The sequence below is a fragment of the Balaenoptera physalus genome, assembly GCF_965194825.1.
Source record: "Balaenoptera physalus genome assembly, chromosome: 11".
Lineage (NCBI taxonomy): Eukaryota > Metazoa > Chordata > Mammalia > Artiodactyla > Balaenopteridae > Balaenoptera > Balaenoptera physalus.
In genome coordinates this window covers 84,541,257-84,559,232 of record NC_138896.1, presented here as the reverse complement: position 1 = coordinate 84,559,232, position 17,976 = coordinate 84,541,257, and the positions used below count along the sequence as shown (strand labels likewise).

General features: G+C 43.2%; 1 protein-coding gene across 2 annotated transcripts in view; it reads right to left on the bottom strand.

The window, feature by feature from the left end:
* SYNPR (synaptoporin) overlaps nucleotides 1-17,976 on the bottom strand; it is a gene marked incomplete at its 3' end in the record, with an annotated part of 295,355 nt that overhangs the window by 150,580 nt on the left and 126,799 nt on the right. Inside the window, exon 1 of one of the 2 annotated variants that reach the window (XM_082412378.1) lies at nucleotides 465-969. The exons of the other annotated variant lie outside the window; for it this stretch is intronic. Within the exon in view, the coding sequence (XP_082268504.1) occupies nucleotides 465-488 (24 nt within the window). The 5' untranslated portion in view covers nucleotides 489-969. Of the gene's footprint in view, nucleotides 1-464; nucleotides 970-17,976 lie in introns of those variants that run through there. 2 annotated transcript variants of the gene reach the window in all.

Genomic DNA, 17,976 nt, shown 5'->3' with positions numbered 1-17,976 from the left:
TGCTTGGCACAGCACAAAATATTTGGTAGCTATTTATGGAGTTTACGAAATTCTTGCTCTGACATTGAGGAAGAAACTTTAATTAAAATGATATGCAGATTATGGCACAATGAACATACTTAAGACATTAAACACTCCTGGTGGGAGGCAGAATGACATTACATTTTTATGAAGCCAAATGTAAGTTTGCTTAAATAGTTTCCTTACTATGTTCAGAGGAACCCAGCGCATCCTTCAACAACTAAGGTAAGCATCACACTATTACACAGCAGAGCTCTTTGGCTTAAACAGATGAATACGAGCAAGCAAAGTAAGAAAAAAAAAAGACATTATCCCTAAAGATTTCAGAAAATGATATTTGGAAAGATAAGTGACTGTACAGTCTAAATCTATGCAAACACACACACACACACACACACACCCCACCCCCAGCCAGCTGTAAATCAAGAGAGATATAAACTTACCGGAGCAAATATCACCATACACATTTACAAAAGAATTGATAATCCAACTTCCCTCTCCTGAAAGAAAATAGAGGCTCTCTCATACTAAAAATCAAGCTTCTCTGTCCACAGCACGAGCCACTGGTCCCTCTTTTTATGAAGCAAAGGAGGAGAACAAGAAAATCAATGAGGAGGGTAAGTGAGATGTTATACCAATCAGGTAGCAGCTTCTGCCTTATTTGCAGAGAGATGGCAAAACGGTCATATTATTAGACAGTGACAACCCACAGCCGAAGTACGGCAACCTGATACTTCCCTCTGGAGAAAGGCTGCCTGCTTTTTGGGAGGTGGTTACCATCCCACACTTGGCTCTTTGCTCCCAACTGCAAGGGCAGGACCGGCTGCTTTGAGCAAGCCAGCTGCATCACCCAGGGAGCACCATCTCCCCCTTGAATCTGCAAGCTCCCTCCTCCCTCCACCCAGTGCTTAAAAACAAACTGGGAAATCAGAAGGAGCTGGGATTTTGTGTGTCCGGGGTGCGTGGGGGAAGTGGTGGTTTTAGAAAATCCTTATGAATAGATTTGCATAGATTAAGGAGATGTGTATACGTTTACTTAGAAAAAATTGCCCTCGTTTTTATGGAAGTGCCTCGATACGATGCCTGATGCCCATTTGGGAAATTCATACACCACCCATAAATAATCACTAAGGCGATGGTACCTGAAGACAGGCTTTTCGGGCTCTGGCAACTGGGGAAGGGACGAATTATGACTCGGTTGCTTACTCGTCCCAGGAGTGTGACTTAAAGTCTCCCCAGCCAAATCTGAAAATCGAAAAGGTTTCAGAGGTTTCAGTGTGACCTGGGTCTGCTTTGTCTACAAATGGGCCTCTCTAGGAGGGAGATGAGCTTGACAAATTCAAGGGGCCGAAAGCATGGCATCCTGAGGCAGCACGATTTGGAGGGATTGGCACTGAATTCACGGACAGGGTGCCCACAGGTTAGACACTCTCCGCACGCTGGCTTCCTGAGGACCCCTTCTCTCTGAGGTCTACACCACAGCAAAGGAGTAAGAAACCCACATGCCTCTTCCCTTCACATTCCCCATCAGGAGCCCACTCGGGACAGGAATAGTGTTAGGACGGCCCAGGCGTCTCCGCTTTATCTTTTGTACGGTCTGTGATGGCCCGACGGAAACTCACCTCGGCTGGCCAGCCTTTTTATTGGTGCTTGTTAATTCGAACTCTGCCCTGAGTGTTTCTTTGGGTCCCTCTCTCTGTCTCTGTCTCACATACACACCAGCATGGCAACAGCAGTCATTACCATCACATCTCCCTCCTCCCTCTCCTCCTCCAAACACACGGTAACAACTCAAGGAGGTCGGGAACCAAACAAACAAACCAAACCTGATGAGGAGTCAGGCCACCCGGGTTCCAGCCCCAGCCTTCCACTGACTCGTCACGTGACTTGGGAAGTACCTTAAGGTCTCCGAGCCTCAGTTTGTCTTCTGTGAAATGGGCACGCTAACACCTCATAGAGCTGCTGGTGGAGGGGAGGGGAAGAGATGAAAAATGGCTAAGGCTTTCACTGCACGCACATCCTGGGCTCAGCATCCTGCAGCCGTGTTTCCTCCTCCCCCTCCTGTGAAGTGCCTGCTCCTCACACGTCACCCTCCAGGAGACTCTTGAAAGTTTCAACCTGTACGCGGTCCCTTTGCAATTCTGATTGGAATCTCATTCCCCCCACACTCTCACCTCCACTCTCCCCACTGCCACTCCTCACCTGCCAGTTGAAAGATCACTGCATTTCAAGGAGAGAAGTTACTCAGGGGAGTAAATTAAGCAAATGAACCCAGTTGAAGCAAGAAAAAAAAAAAAAAAAGTCTGAGAACCACCAGGCAGATCCATTAGCTCTCAGTAGGCATTTGTGGAATAAATGAATGAAAGACTGACTGAAGGAATCGGGTCCCTGTGCTAAAGGCCACAGTTCCTGCCGGGCGGCTGGTGACCCGCCGTGTTAGAGCCGAGTGAAAGCAATGCAGTTCCAGCCACGCACCTGTAGGGCAGAAGCACTCTTAACAGTTTCTTCAGGGTGGAGAGTTGAGTCACTTTTATCAAGGTCTTGAATATTAAGAGCCCCATTTCCAGTAAAAGAAGTTTTGAATTCCATATAATGATGCCAAACATTTCTTGAATATCTCTTTGTGTCAGGTACTAGTCTAAGTTGTTTGTTTGTTTGTTTGTTTGTATCAGTGTGTTATCCTATGTGGGCCTCCCAGAACCAAGAAAAGTTACGATTTTCATTCCGGTTTACTGAAGAGGAAACCAAGACCCAAAGAGTGAAGTAACTTATCCAAAGGCACACAGTCAACAATGGGTAAAGCCAAGATTGGAACTCAGTTGGATGCCAGGCGCCAAGCGGTTAACCTCTCTGTTCTAGATGTCACGTTGCGGCATTTACATTTTTATTGACTCAGCCTCCAGGGTGTGCATGATCTGCATACGGCTCCACGGACCCTGGCATAACCACAGCTCTTCCCACTGCTTGGATTCACACCTCACACCACAGAGACCAGGAGGCCCAACTGCAGAAAGGGGGCCTACCAAGCTGCCACAGCCCCCGCCCGGGGTCTGCTGCATTCTGTGTGGACTTGACCTTGTTTAAGCCCCTGGAAGACGGGAGGCACGAGGCTCAGTCTCGGGATTGCCGGTGGCCTGCTCAGTGACCCTGGGCGTGTCCCTTCATTTGTCCTTCTTTCAGGTTTTCTCACGTTAAACGGAAGGGTTTCCACTGAGTGATCTCTAAAGGGCTTGTGGGGTCAACTTTGACCAGATAAGGTTCTAAGACTAATGGTATGATTCTATTCTGCTGCTGGGGTCCGCTCTTCCTGCCTCCTATTTTGTTCCAGATAAAGCGTCAACATTCTCTCCGGCTCCCCGCCACCCCCTCCCCCTCCCTTCATCTCTCACCTGGGCCACTGTGACAGACGCCCTGCAGATCTCCCTGCCTTCACTCTTATCCCGATAAAGCATTCTCCATATGTTATCCAGATTGAGCTATTTAGAATATAAATGAGATCATATCACTCATCTGGGAAAAATATTTCCGTCACCGTCCGGTAGGTTGCACGTAAAACTCAAACTCTTTACTGTGTCTCCAAAGACTTATGTGACCCGGCTCCCATCTGCCTTTTTGTTTTTAATCTAATTCCAACCCTCTGCCTCTCTACTCTTCAGCCACACTAGCCTTTTATACCTTTGCACTCGCTATTTCTTCTGCCTGGAACATTGTTTCCTCAGATCTTTGCCTGCTCTCTTCCTTTGTCACTGGATACTTAGTTCTATCGTCCACTCTTTAGAGGGTCCTTCTTCCCTGACCACCAGACCTAAAAACACCCTCTCTCTCCCCAGTCACTCTTTTTCATGTTACCTTGTATTTTGTTGTTGTGGTGGCAGTGCTGCTGGTGGTGGTGGTGATGGTGTGTGTGTGTGTGTGTGTGTGTGTGTGTGTCATGTGGGTTTTTTGTACCTCTTATTGCCTTTTTGTTCTTGTCTACTTGTTTGTTTAATTATCTTCTTTCACTAGGAGATAACCTCTGGGAAAGTAGGAAGTCTGTTTGTTTTGCATAACACTGTATCCTCAGTGTCTAAGAGAATGCTTGACACTTAGTAGATGCTTAATGAATGAATGAATCAATCAACATGAGAACAGGTTAGTCTTGAGACAGAGGAAAAGAAACCTGCTTCTCAAAAGACCTTAGACTTGAAATGCAGCACAGGTGAACAAACGTGATTGACGGACTCATATTAATGGACACAGACTTCTTGTGCTTCCTCATTCGGGGAACCTTCTTGAAAGGTTGAGGATTTCTGTATCATGTTGATTTAAGTGGAGGCCGTGTCAAAGACAGTGGAGAGCTCCTTTTGTAAAACATATGGATCAGGTGTTCTACAGAAGCTTGGGTGCCCAGGGTTCAGTTTATCTAGGCCCACACAGATATTTGGATATTTGAATACTTGACTGTAAGTTTGTCATCAGAGAGCAAATAGTCTTGTCAGCCAGCCACTTACACTGTCCTGACTTCCATTCTAGCAGACAGTTCAGATAGTCGGCTACCACTCTGTAACGTGCCATTGGAACTGACATGAATAAAGCAATATGCCATTGTTTGATGGTTCTTGTTTGGAAAAAATGATATTAGCGTTGTCACTACTGCCTTCAAAATAACATTTACCCATTATTAGACTATTAAAAATAGTACAGTGTTCTCTGAGTTGGGTATTTATAGAGAAGGTTAAATAGATGAAAATAATCTGTGATTCTCTGAAAACATCATCAGCAATGCTAACTTCCAATACGGTCAGATCTTCACCTCTGATCTTTCAACTGAGCGTGGCCTTCAGACAACTTCAAATGAATTTGTTTTCTAAACCGAAATGCTTGTCTCCCCTTTGGTGGACACACCTCCTGGTAAATGCAATAGCTCCTTTCCCTTACAGCTTCTATTTCCAAACATCTGGCTTCTCACAAGGGGTCCTTTCAGGTCTGTCTGCTTCAGGTTGGGACGGTGGGAGGTCTAGCTTTCTAAGCATTTAGCAAACACTGAAAGGAAAATTGCAGCGCCATGAGTATCTCTCCCTCCATTGCTGCAGGGGGAGGAAAGTAATCCAAGACAAGAAGACTACTCTGGCCACACTAATAAATGACTGAGGGCATTAGCTAAGTTTCTTCCATTTTGCTCCCAAAACAATTTCCACTCTTTCAAGCTATAGTAATGAGAGCACTTATATTCAATCTATTTACGGAACAACCTTGAAATCTTTAATGGTGCCTTCCTTACTCTGACTGCAAACAGCTCCTGGCAGGAATAAAAGGCCATTTATTCTGACATGGACAGGTAAATAGGGTCAGGGCAGAACTTTCTAGACCTCTTGTTATTTATTTCTCTGGAGGGAGAAAGAGTGTTTTCCTCCAACTTTGTCTCTTATCTTTTTCAAAGACAATGAGATAAAGTAATATCAATAACATTTGAACATTTATTAGGTTATTAGCTTTCCTCAGGAGAGTTCAAGGCTGGCAAACAGAAGCTGAACACAGAGAAGAAGTTTGTGGAAACAAGAGAAACCAAGAAATATAGTGGAACAAGGTTTGAGGAGTGTTTGGATATTGGGGTGGAAACACAGCCCTGCCTAGGAGGACAAGGGAGACAAATGATAACGAACATAGCAAATGAAGCAGACAGAGAAAACAAACTTATGCTTACCAAAGAAGAAAGGCAGGGGAGGGATGGATTAGGAGTTTGGGATGAACAGATACAACTATATATAAACTAGATAACCAACAAGGACCTACTGTAGAGCACAGGGAGCTATAGTAATGGAAAAGAATCTGCATAAGAATATATATATAACTGAATCACTTTACTGTAGACCTTAAACATTGTAAATCAACTATACTTCAATAAAAAATGATAAAATTTAAAACAAGAAACAAAAAAAACCCCAGCAAGTGAAAAATGTTTGATAAATTCTCTGAAAACTTTGAGTCTAAGCAGGATCACACCTTATCCATCTCTGTACCCTCAAAGCAAAGTGCCTGACACAGAGTAGCCAAGCAAAGACGATTTGCTGAATGTGGGAGGACAGAAGGACTGGGGGGTAGCGTATGTATGGTGAAGTGCACGACGACCTTTCGGGCAGACACTGTGCTGGACAGCTTCTATTTGTCCCTCCAGCTCCCCTTTCCGCCCCCCCTCTGTGTCCCAGGCTGACCTAACTGGACCACATGAATGAGCTCCCGTCTCCTGAGGCATCCCAGTGGAGGCACAGCCAATGGGAAGTACTGCCAGGAGGTCTGAGGCCAAGAGGAGACTGAAGCCTGGGTACTTATTCTCTCGGTCCCTCCTGATGGGTTTCTAAGTGGGTTCTGTCCCTCTAGCAAAGGCCACAGGTGCTGTAAAGTTGCCTTCTCCACACACTTTGTCTCTCTTTCTGTCTCTCTTCCCCTGCTTCACTTGACCCTTTGGGCCTGGGGGGGTAACAGCTCGTCTCAGTTGCTATCCTTAAGGTGCTGCATGGGCACCATCCCTTTTTGCTTTACTTAAGTCTTTCCTACTCCTTTTTAATAAGTCCCCTCCCCTTAAAAAAAAAAAAAAAAAAAAAACTCCCCCTAATCACCCAGTTTGAGTGTGCCAGCTCTTTCCTACCTGGAGCCTGACTACGCAAACAGGGGGATCTGAGTTCCAGTTCTGTCCCTTAGTCCATGCCGTCTTTTCACTCGCTGTCACCTATAAGATCGAGTACTTGCAAACTGCTGCATGCAGAGTGTAAGTACAGAGCAAACGTACAGCATCTAACAAGGTGGGGACACTTATACTCTTGATAGTGATACTCTTTGCCAGGTCCTGTTTGCTTTATAGAGATGATGCCGGGCTGTTTCATTTCTCCTTTAGAGGGAAGAGATGGTCAGGTTTTGGAAAGAAAAGGACAGCCCATGCCTTGTTCAGAATGACTTAACATATTTTCCTCAACTATGAGGGAGTTATACAAATGACACTGAGGCATAAGGCTTAAAGTAAATAAGTATTTGTTGAAAATGGTTTTGAATGTTGACATTCCTGAATATTCATAGTATATACATGGGTCCATCTACTCGGTCTACAGAGCAGGTCTTTGGAGAGTTGCTTCCTTCTGACACTTCATGGAGGGCAGTCTAGGGATTCCGCAATATCCATCCATGATCTCCTGGACCTCAGGCAATAACTCCAGAACTATTATATGCTGGGTAATTTCTGCTTTCATTCCTGCTCTAATTAAATATTTCAAGCCAATGGAGGGATTGAGTACCTTTAGAAACTCTCTAGAGATCCCAGAAAAACTAACTCTGGAGAGAAGGGGACTCAGGTTTTATATATCACAGCTAAAGCCTACTCGGGGCTCATGTTTTCAATAGGGAAGAACAATCCTCAAATCCACGAGAACTTTGTTATTCTCCCACAATGAAAGGACAGTCATTCATTAGTCTAAAATTTCAGTTCAACAATTGTTCATGGAGTGAGTGCTATATGTCAGGCATGTGCTAAGTTCGGTGGATTCAGTGGTGAAAAAGATAAATAACAGTCCCTGCCTGATAGGTTCTTAGGATCTTTCTGATTTATCTGCATAAGTCAGGAACCTACCGGGGCTTGGTGTATAAATAGCGCTCAAAACATATTTGTTTAATGATTGAATGAATAGTGCTGAATTACTCTGATGTACTTCTTAATTGTAGAGGTAAACACGTGAACATATTGGCCTACCCTCACATGTAAAATATAACCATAAAATAAATATTGCTGTTAAATTCTTGTATGTACCAGAATATAGATAGCATATCCAAATGACCAGATCATCTCAGCTCACAATATAATTCTAAGGATAATCTTTAATATCATAGCTTTCAAGCTGAATGCCAGGAATTCCATGGAGCTGCTCCTTGGCACACAATGGAGGTGGGAAGATGGGGCAGGGGGCTCCACACCCTTCTTTGCTCCAACCCCTCCACTCCACTCCACTGGTTGCTATTCTATATCCCAGGCTTCTATATACGGTGGTATAAGAACAGAAAGTTCTATGTCTCAAGCAAAAAAGCATGGAGAACCACTGATGCAATGGAGGACTTTGGCAATTGTTATTTTTTTTTCTAGCTGTAATAAACTCTCTAAATCTACATCTTAATTATGACTTTAAAAAATTTTTTTATTGGCGTATAATTGATTTACAAGGTTGTGTTAGTTTCAGGTGTACAGCAAAGTGAATCAGTTATACATATACATATATCCACTCTTTTTTTTTTTTTTAGATTCTTTTCCCATAAAGGCCATTACAGAGTATTGAGTAGAGTTCCCTGTGTTATACAGCAGGTTCTTATTAGTTATCTATTTTACATATAGTAGTGTGTATGTGTCAATCCCAATCTTCCAATTTATCCCTCCCCCACCTTATACCCTGGTAACCATAAGTTTGTTTTCTACATCCGTGACTCTACTTCTGTTTTGTAAATAAGTTCATTTGTACCCTTATTTTTGGATTCCACGTATGAGCAGTATCATATGATATTTGTCTTTCTGTGTCCGACTTACTTCACTCAGTATGACAATCTCTAGGCCCATCCATATTGCTGCAAATGGCATTATTTCATTCCTTTTTATGGCTGAGCAATATTCCACTGTATATATGCACCACATCTTCTTTATCCATTCCTCTGTTTGGCAATTGCCATTTCTTGCAGTGGGTCTTTGTGATACAAACAACGATGCTAATGTTTATTCCTGGGTATTAGCCTAAGCTCTGTTTATGCACTATCTCATCTGATTATCATTCAACCCTGTGATCTAGAAGCTATTGTTATTTTCATTTTACCAATGAGGAACCTAATGTTTACTGCAGTTCAGAACTTGGCCCAAATCTGCACAGATAAACAGTGTTAGAGCTAGGGTTTGAACCTAGGTTGTCTGACTCAAAAGTCCTGGTTGTAAATCTCATTACCAGCCTTGCTAATGTGTGCAATTTTAGCATGTACTGTATATCCAAGGTGGGCAGCTGTCCGTCACTTCTCTGACTGAGCTTATACTTACTGGAAAACAAAAATGATGATGTATTTCAATGGCATAATTTCTGATGATAATATCTGCTGTTCTGTTGTAGAGGGTTAAAAGTGGTCTCACCAGAAACCTCTAGACAATAGACTCATTCTTCCCACTAATCTTGCATAGCACCCAATTACTGCTCTGCATATAGTAGGTACTAAATACGTCTTTGTTAAATCAGGAAGAGAAAATGAATGAACTTTCTTAAGCCCACATTCATAATTCTAATCGGAAAGAGCAAAGACACAGCTCTCTGTTTTCCTATCATTTTTTTTATAATAGAGAGAGCTCCATCAGCTTACAAGTTTGGCTGTTCCTGACACATATTTCTTAAAGCCTGGTGTGGAACCACAAGATGAATACGGGTTGCTATGATTAAGGATTAAGACTTTATATCAGAAAGAATCCCTGAGGTCCATTTTTTACATGAATCTTGCTGGTAATGTAATAAGAGGGAGGGAAGAAAAACATGGAGACTATTTTCAATAATCTTGCTCAGTACACTGAGAAATGAATAGTAAATCAGGTCATGAGCTATGTGACTTCACTGACGGGCTCCCCATGAAGAGAGGGGTCATGGCCAAGTGTGTACACTTGTGGGCCCCTTTGAGCCTTTCTAAACTTCAATTTCTTCACCTGTAAAACGGGAATGATAATGCTGATGCTAATGTGTTATAAATAACACAGGGGAGGAAGCCTGATGGTAATTATAACAACGCAAGTGTCTTGCACTGTCTTTCCCTGCTAACGCTTAAGGCCAGATAGATTTAAGAATCAAATCCGTGCAAAATGGCTTTCAGGTTTTCCTTTCCTTCCCAACAAACATGCCTCCAAAACCCACACTAAATTACAGCTCTTAATAAAATAGGGCGTCGGTAGGAAAGAGAATGAGGTCTGCGTCCACCCCACGTAGTTTGCAAAATGTAGAATTTGAAAAATGAGAGCCGTGGAGCTCCAAGGATACTAGCCATGGCCCATGGCCTATTTGGTTGATTCCATCTGAAACTATGCCCAGTCCGTCCCACCTTCCCACCGCAGCCCCAGCTTAGGGATGTGATTTGTTATGATGGGGTGCAGCAAGAGAATGGGGTCCGTCAAAGAGACCTGGAGCATTATTTTAACTTAAGGGCTTAGGAATCTTTGAAAAACCTCTCTTTTTGGCCTGAGTATGTCCTACCCAGAGATGTCTCTGGATTCCTATGATATGGGATTTGGCCATTTGGCTTAAAGCAAATTAAGTCTCTGTGGGCCAATTCATCTGGCCAATAAAATCTCTCATAATTTTACAAAGCCAAAAGATCCCTCGTATCTGGGATGCTTCCTGCATTCTTAATTTATATTTTTCCCAAATCCTTGGATTCAGGACTACCAAGAAAGATGCTGCAGCCTTGGCTATCTCACAGGGCAGTTGTGATGCCAACACAAGACATCTTTGGTGAAAATACTCTGAGAATTGAAATTTACAATTCTAAAGAGAGTTCCTGTTCATGTCTGTGCTCAGTGTCTGCCTCCATAAACACATTATGCAACCATTCCTACTGTATTAGTTGATTATTTATTATTGCAGGCCAGCTTGGAATGGTTCAACATGCCATGTGCACTCACACAGAGGGAAACCAGTTTTCTTTTTCAGCTGTGCATCTATTTTTAAAACAGGCTGCTTTACCAATGTCTCCCTTAAAATGTTAGCTCCTTCATAAACCATCCCCGAGTTGTTAAATGACACAAATTAAGAGAGTGAAGCTGAAGAACAGGACATTCTGATATTTGCAGAATGTCACTTATCTCAACTCTAAGAGCAGCCCTTTTCCTCCCATCTCTAGGGAACTGTGGGCACAGAAACTCCCTGTAAGGAACTAGAAACACAACTTGTTCTGACATTAGCTGTAGTAGTCTAAGGGAAGTCAGCCTTGCATTCTGTTCAGAAAAAGAAAAAGAGTCCACCCTTTCTGTTCGGATACCACGTTGCTCTGGGATGTGGATCCTGGGGATCAAAGCCACTGAGAAGTACGGTTCTCAAACCTGGCTGCACATCTGGATCACCTGAGCAGCTCAGACGAATCAGGAATTACCAGTTCCAAACTCAGACCTCCTGAATCATAAGCCAGAAGGGTGCCCACCTCGTTCTCCCCAGTGGGAATTTGATAGGACACAGGTGTTAGCGACCCCCTGCACAGTGGATGAGGTCAGTGCTTGGATTAAATTATAGTCAACACAGCCACGATGCTTGTCACACAAGGCGAGATCCATATTCACCCAAGGCTCTGAGTAGGAAGAAGAGTCTCATCTCCAGCAGAAAGGAAGGCTGCCTTCCAGAATCTGTGCCGTGGCGGTGGGAGTGAGATTTCAGTAAGCACGCTCTCACACACACAGACAAGAGGGGAGACCAATACAAAGATAATGATGGTAATGACCATGGCGGGTATTTATGTGCCAGACCCCGGCCTGAACACTTCATATGAATTAGCTCATTTCATCCTTCTGAAAGTATAACCAACTAAAAAAATCAAAGTCCCCCAACCAACAAAAATGCTCCTTGAGCCGTTTCCCAGAATCAGCTTGGATCCTGCCCTCTCCCGTGAAACCAGCCCCAACCCCTTCCAGGAGCCAGGAGCAGGCTGTCTTCGGTTGTCTTCTCCAGCAAGCTTCCTCCTGAGACAATACTCTAAGGGCAAATAGTTTATTCGGAAGGTGATTTGAGGAAAGGCAGGGAGGGATTGAATCAGGGAAGGGAAGGGAGCTAGCAAAGGATGCATTAATGGGTAGGTCACCATGAGGTGCAGGAAGCTGGCCCAGTTATTCTCCAATCCTTTTTCGGCTCCCGCAAGCATTAAACACTGCCAATCCCACTTGAGGGGCTAAAGCCCTCAGGCTGAGAGGCCGGGTTCCTGTAGAATGACACCAAGGGCCTATGTTGGTACAGTGAGTGCTCAGGATAAGGTATGGCCTTGGCACTGACTGCTGCACAGCCTACAGGTACCTTTGAAAGGTCTAAGTCATCAGCAGGAAAGGAAAAAAAAGGGAAGAAGGAAACCAAGACTTTTTTTTTATGAGGGCATCAAGGAAAGACTATGTTGGTTGTTGCTCTATTTCTCCTGTGTGATTTGTTTCTTTGTGTTTGTTTGGTTTTTAAGGGGCTTGGTGAGTTTTGGAACAGACCAAGCTTCTCTTTTCACCTGTTTGCTTTAATGTTTCTGCCCCTTTGCTTGTGCTGTTCCTGCCAATAAAATGCCTTCACTTTTCCTCTTGGGTAACTACATCCCTACTGGCCCTTCAAAGACCAATGCAATTGCCTCTGCTATCCATTTTAGTTTGTTTGTTTTTTTCATTTATAGTCCCTATTTCCTTTGGTCTGACTCACAGTTAACCATCTTGATGTTTGTCTCTCCCTTTTAATCCAATTTTTTTGCAAGTGATAGGTGCTCAATAAATGCGTATTAAATAGATGGAGGTGCTCAATAAATGCGTATTAAATAGATGGACAGACTACTTCTAAATAAAGAGATTTCAAGCTTCTTCCCTATGATTTATCTTCAGACCCTAGGCATATGATGGTGGAAGGGATATCTTGTCTCTCTGTGTACAATTTCAAAATTCTGTTAGTTCATTCAGTGTTACGGATTTCTAGCATTTTCCTCCCCTTCCTTCATAAAGGCCCAATACTGTCTGATTGCAATGAGGGCTCAAATAACGTTTTAGTAGTGAGGTGGTGCAGGTGAGTTGACAAATCACACTAGTCAGTGAACTAGCTTTACTGAAGACAGTGAAAGAAATAGAGAAGCATTGTTGACTTTGTTGAGAAGGGCAACAGCCTCACAAATCACCCTCCACTTTCAAAAGCAAATCTCCACGTGTTTTTTGTTGAAAAGCCTCTTTCCCTGTTGGGGATTTGTTATTTGGTTTGGTTTGTGAACTCCTACTCATTCTTTGAAACCCAGCTCATTTGTCACCCCTCTGGTGAAGAGGAAAAGGATAAAGGAGCTGACATTTGTGGAGCACTTATTCTTTTCCAGGCACTGTGTGGGGCACTTATGTTCTTTTATTTTATTCTCCCAACAACACCGCAAGGCAGGCATTAGCCCCATTCTCCAGAAAAGAAAAGTGGGGCTAAGCAAAAACCTAGCTAATATGTGATGAAATCAAGATTTGAATCCAAGTCTTGCCTTATATATAATACTTTATATAATAAGCTTTGAGTTTACATGTCCTTACTCAGGGTTATAATTAAATCCTCACAATAAAGCTGTTAGTTGGATATTATCAACCACACTTTACAGGGACAGAGAGACCTAGGGGGTCTTTTCTTGCCTCCATTTTCTCTTCTTCCATAGTGGCTGACATGTCTCAGTTATGGTATTTGTTTTAATACTTCACAATTATGTGCTTGTATTTCTATTTTCCAAATGACAATATAGTTTCCACGTGGACAGGGTTTCTCTCGCTGTGTGTGTGTATGCACACACATGTGCACACACACACATCTTCAGAGTAGGAGTAAATAAATGAATGTGTGGAATGAATGAACAAACTCACCCTGCACCCTAAATCATCATGTAAAAATAAATCAATGCTTTGGAAAAGTCCATAATTTATGTGACAAACTAACCTTTGGCAAAACAGGGTTATGGAATGCTTAACGTCCTTAGCACAGTGAGCCCACCTAGAATGTATTTTATTTATTCATTCCGGTCGCTCATATCTTTACCTCCTTGACACCTGATAATGTGCTTTGGATTTAATGTGCTTTGGATTCCCAGATCTGGCTCTTGTCTTTCCTTGGATAGAGGCAAGACCAAGAAAATAAGCAGCCAAAGGACATGTTACCAAGCTTCTGTACACTCAAGGTCATACACCTTACTCAGATTAGAGGCTTCCTGGTCCTTACTCAGGGCATAATTACTCTTATCCTACAAATAATCTTAATAAAGTGGGTTTTTCTAAGATGACAGCATATTAGAAGAGGCCAAGTAAAATGGAACAAACTGTCAGAGGCAGGCACTCTTAAAGCCCATGGGAGCAAGAGAGAGCACGGAAAAAATAAAAAGGGCATAAATGAGAACTTGAAAGCATAACATTCTCAGAATATTTTATGTAAGGGTGAAGAAACCCTACTTTGCTCCACAAAGAACTGAAGATGTCATTGCATTATGGAAAAGAACAATATTGTCAAAAACTATGTTATGTTCAAATGGTTTTTATCAACTCTATTTTAAAACACAAGGACATGAACAACTTATACTTTTAAAGAATGACTTCTGTTCAAAATAGTTACAATCTTTTTTTAAAAAGGAACTAAAATTTTGGTTCTTAAATGGGCAAAACTTCAACTATCAGAAATCATGGCAATTAAAGAACGAATTGTTCCCTGGGGGTTCCAGAGATTGCTAAAGCCTTAACAGATCTGAGACGGTGCCAGCTCTGGTAATACGCGGAGTGTGCAGAGGGCTAAGAATAATTGTATATCTCATGGCTAAATTCCACTTGAGATCCAAGGCCACTGGATGTACCTTGAGAACTACTTTGCTTTGGCAATTTCAGGATCTTTCCATTGTTACCCACTTGCATGCAAGAAGAGAAGGCTATATTGATTGGTTTGTGATATGCAAATTATGGATCCAATTCTCTCAGTATAGTGAGTAATGAAGTGGTTGATCTTATTCTCACTGTGGTTCCTCTTACTGTGTTTTTGCTTTCAATCACTGTTTATTGCACCAACAATGTTATAGCTACCTACATGAAATAACAAAGTCATAAAGGAAAAGGAAAAAAAGCCCACAGCCCTAACCTGTGAACACGTCTTTGCTTTTTAAAAATATGTCGTCCAGTTCTTGTTCATATATGTGGTATATTGATGCAAAAAAAGTGATGCTCTTATTCCTTTCATCCACGCTCATTCAGTGAGACTTTGCAGCTCTTCTTAGGTAAGAAATAGAGTCCATTTCTGCCCTGCTTGAATCTGGACTCACTGATTACTTGCTTTGGTCAATAGAATGTGGCAGAAGTGAAGTTGTGCCCGTTCTCAGCCTAGGTCTCAACTTATCTTGCAGCTTCCACTCTTTCTTGGAAGTTTTCCAAGCATGTGAATAATGCTGGGATAGCCTGATGAATGATTTGGAAAAGACCCATGGTCTAGTCACTACCATTGCCCAGCCAACAGCCAGCTGACCGCTTAAATATGGCCATGAGGTTGTTCTAGACTAGTGAGTCTCTGGCTGACTTGACAGCTGACTATAGACACAAGAGCAAGCCCAGCTCATCATCAGTAAGCCTGTTTATCCATAGGTCAATGAGAAATAACAAATGCCTACTGTTATGTGGTTTGTTATGTAGCAATAGCTGACAACATATGCATGCATATAGTTGACCTAGTGGTAATCACGTTATAAGTCATGCTTTTTAATGGCACTCTGACATATCATACAATGGATATACAAAAATTTATTTACATATTCCCTCTATTGCTGGATATTTAAATTGTCCACAGTTACTTAGGAGAGGCAATGATACAGTGCAATGAGCATGTTATTGGTCTTCTAATTTGCTGCAATGGCTCACAGAACTCAGGGAAGCGCTTCACTTGCTATTACTGGTTTATTATAAAGGATATTATCAAGGATGCAAAGGAACAGCCAGATGAAGAGGTACATAGGGAAGGTCTGGGAGGATCCTGAGCACAGGAGCTTCTATTCCTGCGGAGTTGGAGTTATGCTACCCTTCTAGCATGTGGATGCAGTCACAAACCCGGGAGTTCTTTTTTTTTTTTTTTAATTAATCAATTAATTAATTAATTTTTGGCTGCGTTGGGTCTTCGTTGCTGCGTGTGGGCTTTCTCTAGCTGCAGTGAGCGGGGGCTACTCTTCGTTATGGTGCGTGGGCTTCTCATTGCAGTGGCTTCTCTTGTTGCGGGGCATGGGCTCTAGAGGGCGGGCTTCAGTAGTTGTGGCTCGTGGGCTCAGTAGTTGTGGCGCATGGGCTTAGTTGCTCCGCAGCATGTGGGATCTTCCTGGACCAGGGCTCAAACCCGTGTCCCCTGCATTGGCAGGCAGATTCTTAACCACTGAGCCACCAGGGAAGTCCCCCCAGGAGTTCTTTAAACCCCATCATTTAGGGGTTTTTATGAAGGTTTCATCACACAGGCCTGATGGATTATTAACTCAATCTTTAGCCCTTTTCCAGTCCCTGGAGGTTGGGGAGTGGGGCTGAAAGTTTTAAGCTTCTCATCAAGATTTGGTCTTTTGGGGCTTCCCTGGTGGCGCAGTGGTTGAGAGTCTGCCTGCCAATGCAGGGGACACGGGTTCGAGCCCTGGTCTGGGAGGATCCCACATGCCTCAGAGCAACTGGGCCCGTGAGCCACAATTGCTGAGCCTGTGCGTCTGGAGCCTGTGCTCCACAACAAGAGAGGCCGCGACAGTGAGAGGCCCGCGCACCGCGATGAAGAGTGGCCCCTGCTTGCCACAACTAGAGAAAGCCCTCGCACAGAAACGAAGACCCAACACAGCCATAAATAAATAAAAAATAAAATAATTTAAAAAGATTTGGTCTTTTGGGGCTTCCCTGGTGGTGCAGTGGTTGAGAATCTGCCTGCCAGTGCAGGGGACACGGGTTTGAACCCTGGTCTGGGAGGATCCCACATGCCGCAGAGCAACTGGGCCCGTGAGCCACAACTGCTGAGCCTGCGCGTCTGGAGCCTGTGCTCCGCAACAAGAGAGGCCGCGATAGTGAGAGGCCTGCGCAGCGCGATGAAGAGTGGCCCCCGCTCGCCGCAACTAGAGAAAGCCCTCGCACAGAAACGAAGACCCAACATAGCCAAAAATAAATAAATAAAAGATTTGGTCTTTCTGGTGACCAGCCTCCATCTTGAAGCTATCTTGGGGCCTGCCTCATGAGAACAATATACATTCCTATCAGTCAGGAAATTGCAAGGGATTTAGGAGCTCTGTGTAAGACAGTCCTATCAGCCCCATCACTCAGACATTTACAAGGTTTTAGGATCTCCGCGCAAAAAACTGGGGATGAAGACCAAAATATGTATTTCTTGTGATATCATAATATCACACGTTAAATATAAATAAGCAGATAGACAACAATGCATCTGAGGAAACCAGTGCCTAGAGGGAACTACGGGTTTACTCAGCTTCCATTTCATCTATTCAGCTTTTATTGAGATGAGAAGCACTGCAAGAATCAGTGTCCGACAACAGTACAACTGTCCTGGACCTTGTAAATCAGAAATCAGCAGTCTGGTGGTTTCCAAACACCAGTGCCCGGCAAGAACTAAGTGGGTATACAAGCGTGAGCCAATGAACTTATTTAACATACAGATTCTTGAGAGGCACAAAGCCAAAGATTCTGAGGCAACAGGTCTGGAGTTGGGTCGGAGAATCTGTATTTTAAGATTTTGCCCATGTGATTCTGCTATACAGCCAGTTTGGGGAATCACTGCCTTATTAACCACGCTCTCCTCATTTTTCAGGTGGAAGATCAAGACCAAGAAAGATGAAAGAAAAAGCTCAAATCTCCTTAGGGAATCAAGCAATGGCTGAGCTGGGATTGGAACCTACGTCTTGGGACTTCTGGGCCACTGTTCCCATATGGCTTACAACTGGGAGAGTAATTCTGAGTTCATCAAAGGACAGAAGTCTGCTGAGACCCTTGTTCCAAGCACTTAACTTTTCTTCCCAAGGCCAGCCTTCACCTCATCTTCACTGATACATACGTTATACACTGGGGAAATGAATAATGTGAATATTTTTTTTTCTTCACTGAGAACATGTCCTTTGAACTGTAACCAAAGTAACTGACTTTCAGACAAGTTGAAATATACCAAGACCTAGTTTATCTTGTATATCAATATAGAGCTCAGTGTTAGCTTTCAAAAAAAAACAGCAGTAAATAAAATCAAGACAACA